This window comes from Pundamilia nyererei, unplaced genomic scaffold (assembly GCF_000239375.1).
Source record: "Pundamilia nyererei isolate P.nyererei 1_Seehausen unplaced genomic scaffold, PunNye1.0 scaffold00004, whole genome shotgun sequence".
Lineage (NCBI taxonomy): Eukaryota > Metazoa > Chordata > Actinopteri > Cichliformes > Cichlidae > Pundamilia > Pundamilia nyererei.
In genome coordinates, this window is record NW_005187405.1 from 4,341,445 (window position 1) to 4,350,177 (window position 8,733).

The 8,733-nt window shown below is 40.5% G+C and overlaps 1 protein-coding gene across 2 annotated transcripts in view; it reads right to left on the bottom strand.

The window, feature by feature from the left end:
• The window catches only part of ephb1 (EPH receptor B1), a 165,791-nt gene that overhangs the window by 28,033 nt on the left and 129,025 nt on the right, over window positions 1-8,733 (bottom strand). The window contains exons 10-12 of one of the 2 annotated variants that reach the window (XM_005721271.1): window positions 3,670-3,792; window positions 2,357-2,604; window positions 905-1,120 (exon numbers count right to left, since the gene is read on the bottom strand). In XM_005721271.1, coding sequence (XP_005721328.1) covers window positions 905-1,120; window positions 2,357-2,604; window positions 3,670-3,792 — 587 coding nt within the window. Of the gene's footprint in view, window positions 1-904; window positions 1,121-2,356; window positions 2,605-3,669; window positions 3,859-8,733 lie in introns of both variants that reach the window. The other variant, XM_013912804.1, reaches the window with a different exon arrangement.

Here is an 8,733-nt window from a genome sequence, read left to right on the forward strand (position 1 = left end):
GAGTGGCTCCAGCAGATCCCGGGAACAACATCGGAGATCTCTGTCCAGAAGAGCGCAGTCCTGGGAACAGCTAAGATAGATATATATATATATATATATACATACATGTGTGTGAGTGTTAATAACGGATTGATCCTTGAAACACGCACATCAGCCGTAGCAAACAGAGATACACACGTGCATGCTTGTGGATGTCCACACGGTGCCTTATATGCTCCTACACACACACACACACACACACACTCAACTAAATCCCAGCACACAACCTAAGGCATGTCAGGAGTCCTAATGACCTACGCCGTGTGTTTGCAAGGGTGTAAAAGTGTGTTATGAATTAGAAAGAGGAGAGGCAGAAGATGAACTAACGATGGCTGCTAATAATTACAGATCTGTAGCGTGGAGGAGTTAATGAGGAGCCAAAGCCTCCCATGATGCTCCAGTAATAATGAATGAGGAGTGAGAGAGTGGAAAGAGGGAGAGACAGAGAGAAGGGTGGGAGATGTCAGTTTGAGAGGCTGCAATGCCCTTTGGTTTCTCTGCACTCTGGGCATGCCAACGAGAGAGCCTTCCCAGAGGAGACTTGTCTCCACACTAATGAAGATGTGACAGACCTCCGGTCCGTGACTTGCAGGGTATAGGGAAGAGTGGAAGGAGGATGAGGAAGCAAAGAGTGACAGCTCATATAAAATGAAAGGCGCTGAAAAGGTGAAAGGTTTGCAAGACCTTCAAAAAGACTGAGACATTGTCAGTAGCAAAACTTATTAGACTGATAGGTGGTGTTTTTCAATTGGTTTATATGTCAGCAAAAGACATTGGGAAACTTGAAATTATATTTAGATAAGCGCTACGCGAATAACAGTTTCCCCATGACACTCAGACAAAGTAAAACACAATTATTACCCACCAGAGAGCTGGTGTAGCTGGGATCAGACGTGTCATCCTGCAGGTAGCGTGACAGACCAAAGTCGGACACTTTACACACCAAGTTGCTGTTGACGAGAATGTTCCGTGCGGCCAGGTCACGATGGACGTAGTTCATTTCTGAGAGATATTTCATTCCTGCAGAAATCCCACGCATCATTCCCACCAACTGGATCACTGTGAACTGACCATCATTTTGCTAAAGGACAGAGAGCAAAACAAATGAAAATGCAGAGCTTATGTCATGCCGTTGCCATGCTGTAAATGAGCAAAGCTGGAGGTCGCAGATTGCAGCAAAGGCTAATATAACCATTTTTAATAGGCAAAAAAATAATTACGCTGTTTCTTCTTACTGAATCATTAACACATGTTGACTTAAATTCATCACTCCACTTCCTCATTCAACGTGTACCGTAATCAAATTCGGTTTGAGTCAAGGCTGCTCAGTTGGATTCTCATCTTCTTCTGTAGCATGAGGTAAGCCTTGCAGCAGATCATTATTATCACAGCCATGGGGTACATGCTCATGGCAGATAACAAGAGGAGTCATGTTGTTATAGCTACATACAAGACCCTTATTTTGAGTTATCTTTGATTTTAGTTTTTCTTGTGCGTCCTTTTTTTTCTTGTTTGTTGGTTACACTTTGCAATTACAAAATCAACACACTGAGTCCCTGTCTTGCCTTTCAAATCCTTTTAATGTCCAGAGGAAGAGTATATTTGTATTAAATAAGCAAATCAGATTCCTGCAGCCAATCTTACTCAGTGTAGGTGTTAGAGCATTGTTCCATTCAAGCATACAGGCATCCATCTCTTTAAACTCCAAGAATGGTGCCCCTACCCCTGTGTGAATGCTCTGAAGAGCAAGCTTTGAACCCCAGAAACCCAGTAACAAATAAGAGGGTAAGAGAGATCGATGGAAACACAAGTCGGATGTGGCGGTTAGCAAAGCCAACTTCAAAGAACCCATTTAAACCCACCCTAGATCAAAGTGGAATAGAACACCAATCCATGAGACTGAAGCAGGAAAAAAGAGAGCTGAATATTGATTAAGCTGTATGTCCGCTCAATCCTGACTATAAAAGAAAGAGTGAAGAGTCCATTAATAGCTCCAGGCATTAAATTAAAGGCTGATAAAGCTAGCCAGTGTGGAAATTTTCAAATTAAGAATGACTGAAATCAAGTTCATTGTCATGAAACATATTCTCCGTTGGCACTGGACAGATTAAGAAGGCTCATTCCAATTTGTATTAGGAGGGATTCTTAGCATGAACTCCTTTAGTGGGATTGCTTTACAATTTACTTCCAATTAGCTTCTCAGTCTCAGATTTTCAAGCTTCCATTTAACTCACACATGGCTTCAGATCTCGTCATATAGCTGTTTGCAACTTTGTGTGACACAGTACAAGCATTAAAAAAAAAAAAAATCACTCACCCTGAGGAATGAGTCAAGGGCGCCATTCTCCATAAACTCAGTAACGATCATAACTGGACGGCTCTTTGTGACTACACCCTCAAGACGGATAATGTTCGGGTGGTCAAACTGGCCCATGATTGATGCTTCAGACAGGAAGTCCCGCCTCTGCTTCTCCACATAGCCCGCCTTCAAGGTCTTAATGGCTACATAGATTTCCCTCTTGCCAGGTAGCTTCAAACGGCCCTTGTAGACTTCCCCAAATTCCCCTAGTTTGAAAGAGAAAGAAGAGTTTCCTCATTTCCTTCTGTTAGCAGAAAAAGCCTTTACACAAAAGCAGAGTTAATCAGATCATAAATTTCACGTCTGTTTTTAAAGTTACCTAAAGTGCTTTTATAGAGCCTGTTATGTCTTGCTATCATATAATACAGTATGGCTCTTCTGACACACAGCATAGGCTGGCAAGTGCCTTTATATTCCCCCTATCAAACAATACCAGGCAAGCACTGTCTGGCAAATTTCTGGAACCCATGTGATTAATTATCACCACCTTGGTGTCCTGGAGAGACAACACATAGTGAAATCAACAAAAACAAAAACCTTTAATTAGCTGATCCCACTGCATCCTTATCCCTATTGTATCTCTGTCACTTCCTCACACCTAGCTTGCTGAGGCCGCCTGTGCTCCAAAGCTACTCCAGGCCCAGCAACATTACCAGGGGTATTTTAGCCTCCATATGAACCAGCATGTATGATGTCAGTGTCCTCTCGGCTGTAGAAAAGATGTGTTCGATCCCAAAGAAAGGGACATGTACCAAAAACACATGCACATACTGAACTTAAGTTTAATCAGAATTCACTTGAAAGCAATCAGGACCTAATTATGTAGTTGTAATTTTAATATACAGTTTAATAATACATAAGAGGTCATTCTCAAGCTAAGAAAAACAAAACAAAACAAGAAAGCAAGGACAGGAAACAAAATGTCTGCACTTTTACATGTAAAGTAAATGGGGAAGAAATGATGCAAGGGCTGAACATCATCAAAGCCAAAATCAACAAGATCCAAAAACACAGAAGCACAAAGAAAAGGCAGAGAGGGTTGAGTTATTTCTAATCACATTATGTCCCTGGGTAGGTGGCCTATATACTGCTAGTACACTTGACATAGGCCCTTGACATGTTCCCATCTGAAGTGGCTGCCAGAAAGGTTGTTCTTCATGACCTTGAACAGATTCAGGTTTTTATATGACATACAACAACTCAACAATCCACATTTATCTGACACACAGACACAGAATACAAATGCATGCATGCACGAAGATTTGCCATACCTGCACCAATGACCTCCTCTATTTTGACAGTAGAAACATCTATCTCCTTGGCAAATTCTCGTACAGCTTCGTTTGGGTCCTCGTAGGTGAAGGGGTCAATGTAGATCTTCATCCCCGGAGAGCCTGAGAAGTGGGTCGGGCAGCCCAGTGGGGAGGGGCAGTTAGACATGTCGGCTCGCAATGAGAGTTCTAGAACAACCAAAGTGCTCAGTGAGCTTTCCAGAAGATGAAACTAGTCTTTTGGGGTCTTGAGCTAAAGGTTGGTGAATTCAAATAACCCCAAAGTGTTAGCTTAAATCACAGAGTCACAGCATTACTTATAATCACTATAAACTTTTGATCGCTACAAATGATGATACCTTCATTTGCTCTATTATCCATGCTTAGAGACGGGCCAAAGCACGGCAATGTGTAAATTAAAATGAACGTGTACTGAACACATCAAAGAGTGTAGGTGGAGAATTAAAGGAACTGGCTCCAAAACATGTAGAGGCAGACAACAAAATGGTGGTGATTCAGTGCTTACGAGAGGAAAAGAGCTAGAGAGAGAGAGAACGAGACAGAGAGACAAAGAGAGGGAGGGAGATTAAGGGATAAAGGAACAGATGAGGGAATATAGAAAGAGTAAATGTAGACTTTTTTTTCACCCCTTTATCCCTTACCCTAGCAGTATCTGCTCTTTGATAGTGGTAGAACCAATTTTCCTGCAATCTTTCCCTATAGGAGCTCATAAAGAGATAAAGCCGCTACGCTATCAACTAGCTTTTTATGCCACTCTACAGTAGGTGAGACCAGTTCACAGACTGGCGATGTTTGCAAAAAAAGAAGTACAGCTTTTCTTTGCCGACAGGCTAAGTAAAACACTTGTAAACAAATTCAATATGCTGCCACAAGATGGACAGCGAGCAAGTAGACTTCAAATCATCATTTTTGCAGCTACACCCAAGGGCAGCCTTCTTTCTCAGAGCTGTTTAGGCAAAATCTTTGCAGCCATGATTGGAATAAACCCATCTCCATCAAGTCAATTTGTGCCTAGCCCTTTGCATAAGCCACAGAGAAGGAGGGAGGAGTCTCAGGAGACAAAAAGAGAATAGGGTCTAGTCCTGGGATCAAGGTGCCTCACCTTGCTCTTGACTAAAAGCTGATTCTAGTTACCACACTAATTGCTTTGAACCCTGTCTGTGTGAGTGTAATTGCTCATTAGAGATTCCATACAGACTGGATTCAAGTTAATCCATCAGAGGGTTTACAGCTTTGCATTCCATAAAGTCATTCGATTTACAAATGTCGCCAAGCTGCTCACTTAGCGGCACCACTGGGTAGGACTCAAAATCTCAGTGGGGAGCACGCAACAGCAAGCTTATGGCAGCACGCTCACACTCAAAATCTCAAGCTCTTGTGTGCACATACCTCCAAAATAAATGTACAGCCATTACTTTCTAATTCACAGTCCATAGCCCATTTTTATGTATAATTTAAAATGCAAACAGTTTATCGTCCTCCCTGTGGCACAGCCCTGGTTAACTGGACTCGTCTTTTTATGGCCACTGGATAAAAAATAGATTCCTACTTTAATATTTCATAGGCTCTCCATCTGAGAGTACGAAGCAAATGTATCCAGAAGTCATTTCTATTTTGGACCAACATATAAAACAACAACTCTGTCAGGAAAGAATCCAAGGCTGCCACAGTGGCTCACGGACACGTGCGTACCACAACAGATATAAAGCTTAGATTAATATAATAAATTAGAACAAAGTTTATGACATAATTGTCCAAACGGTTAAGTGTACTCAGACAAATTTCCACTCTGGTGGACAATAAAGTTGATTCTATTCATTTCTATTAGCTGGCAGGCGTAATAAGTTACAGTGTACTGCAATGCACTTAACCATGTTATTTTCACCAATGTCCAAAATTTAGCCTGCTATTAGTCTGTCCCGGTCGTTTACGTAATGGTCCTAATGTATCCACAAATCAACTGCAGAGCCGTAATGCTTACATTAATCTATTACTGGCAATGGCTACAATCAGATTACTGGTTTTACTACAAACACTTTATATATTGCCCAAAGACAAACAAAAATGTCTGCGAATGAAATAGTAGCTCCATAAATGCTCATCTTTTTAAGTTAAAAGGGAATGTTTCATACATTAGCCTGTCACCAAGGAAACATAATTTCTTCTAATTCCCTTTGCCTGACAATATTTGTGATTTCACTATATAGCATTTAAATACTTTATGTGATTTATGTGCAGAGCAATATATCCCTAGAGTGTTTTATGTAGGTCTAAGATGCACACTAATCTACTCCGTGGCTCTAAATATAATGAGCTGCATTTCCGTCCTGAATATTAACTAATTATCCATTGTTTGATGTCAGAAACGTATTTGTCAAACACACACTTATTATTTATTGGGGCTTATTAGTATGCACATAAGAGATGTACATTTTGTATGGAGTCACTAAAAAAAGAAAGTGAAATGTTTGTGGGGATTTTTTTCAGGCCTTTTGCAACTCTTTTGGTTTTCCTTGAAAAGTTTGAAAAGTGATGAAAGGTTCACCCTGTTAATTATAATATTTTAACATATTTAGGATGAAGAGTGAACTTGCACATATAAAGGAAATATGCAAGAAAAAAAAAGGAGTATAAGCATATTTTATATCCACCCATAATTAACTAGTTCTTTTCAGTGAGTTTCCATTGTCATCGGGTGTGAGCACCAGATGTTGAAGCGCAAATAACATCTGCAGCTACGGGGCAACAAGTACGGTCTGAACATTTGTAATTTAAAATTTGTTGGTAGTCATGTGGAAACATGAGGGCACAACACAGACATTTAGTACTTAGAAATGTCTGTTAATTTGTTTAGATGGGTTGTCGGTGTGAGTTAAAGGCTAAAAGGAAATGTTTCCCTGAGAGAATCTGCAAATACTTAGTGCATGGACCTGAGTGCATGGCAGTGCAGTAATGAACTTCTATGATTCCTTCACTTTTTATATACTGTTATAGATTTAATTAGGAGATAAAAGTATAGAATTCTAATGTTTATTCTACGCTTGGTAACTCCCAATAATGCTGTGAAGACATGTTTTTAGGAATATGTGCAAAAGGAGTACATGAAGTCCTAGTAGCACACTTAATGTCAGGACAGAAGCTGAACCATGGAGTCACAGGAACACAGCAGGCCCCTGTGACAAAACTGTGGCTAGACATATGTGGAGGCAAATATCAACCCATTTTTAAATCTGAGTGCTCCAAGGAACACAGTGGCCTTAATAATCATGAAATTGAATAATTTTGGAACCAGCAAGATTATTCTTAGAAATGTCTGACCAAACTGAGACAGAGGGAGAAGGGCCTTATTCAGAAAGAACCCACTGATCAATCAAGCAGAGGCTTGGAGGTCTGCTGCAGATAAGAAACCTGGGAAACCTGCTGTAGGATCATCATCTCAGTAGAAGCACTGAGATCATGTCTTTAGGTCTTGGGGGCTGAAAAGAAGCCAGTCTGAGTCTAAGCCATATGACAGCTGCTTTGAGATTATTGAACATCAGTTAAATGCATCCAGCAGCATCAGGAATAAGTTTATCTCATCTGATGAGACAGAAATTGAACTCAGTGGGTAGAACTCCAAGCACTATGGCATGATTTCCTGTCTAATAACATGTCTATGGCTATGGAGATAACAACACGGTGCTGTGTGGTGGCTTCTTGGGAACTGTTATAGGAACGCTGGTCTGAATGGAAGAAAGGAAGAATAAGTATGAGTCAAATTAGAATAAAAAAATGCAAACCATGAGTAGCCCAGCCAAAGGTCATACTTAGACAAAATAGAACTTTGTGGAGAGGCCTGATGATGGCAGTTCACAGATGCAATCCAACCTTTCAAACTGCCCAAAAACACAGGTTAATAAATATTTTAGCAACTTAATCAGGAATGATCTTTTGATTGTTTTGAAAGAGAAAACTGCAAAATAGTTTTAACCATTGAATAAATCCACTTAATTAACTTAAACAGTGTACACAGTGATGATACTGTACATGACAACAACCACTGAATCTGATGGGGTGATTGCTTTAAGCCACAGCAGCAGCATTTGACTTGTGTTCACATGAACATCACAAGCAGGAGTTGGTGTAATGTTAAAGGTCTGATTTCTTGCATAAGCATGACCATCAGGCTGCACCACTGAATTTACAGTATTAGCAACGTCTGTCTTGAGGTGGGCTGCAAATGAGGCGATATTATGAGGCAACATCTGGAGGAGCTGACAGCTGGGTGAAAGCTGGCAGGCACATTTTTTTGGAGGATCACCCAAAGCAATTGTTTGAGTTGGTCTATTTTATTGCTGCACTGAATACTGCAATTACAAAACTGCCAGTCAAACCTTGACAGAAAGGCAAAAAACAACAATGCATCACAGGGTGGGGAAAAACCTCGTGTGCGTTGGCATTGTGAAGGTTTCCTTATTAGCATTTGATTTTGTATCCACCTTAGATCCTTAATTTGATAATTAAGGCCGCAAACAACTGTTATCTTTTATTTTCATGACTTATGTTAATTACAGTGCATCCCTGACTGTGGCAAAACTGACTCCTCTGTCCAGAGCAGTTTTAATAAGCCCCAAGCTACCATTCTCGTAGCTTTGACACAAAGTAACTGTGTTGAAGCCATTTGCTGTGTCAGGCTCAACAAAATTCAATCCCCTTGAGTAAACCCTTTCTCAGACTGCTAGGTTGGCAGTACATAAGGCTTTCTTTGACGCACCAATTTACACACATTTCTTTTGTGCATGTGTGACTGAGTGTTTGTCAGAGGTTATATGTGTGTCCCTGCAGGCTACTTCCCCTGATCAGCCAATGCCCAGGGAGTGCTTAAAACACAACTCAGTCATGGCTATCGTGCAGCCCTAAGAGATGTCAGTCAATGTCACGGTGAAAAGTAGAACCACAGACACTTGCTACATAAATTTTCCATATCTTTAATGCATTATTATTCATTTTAAATGCCTTACATTATTAATTATAGTCCAACAGTAGAGGAAAAGGAAATGATAG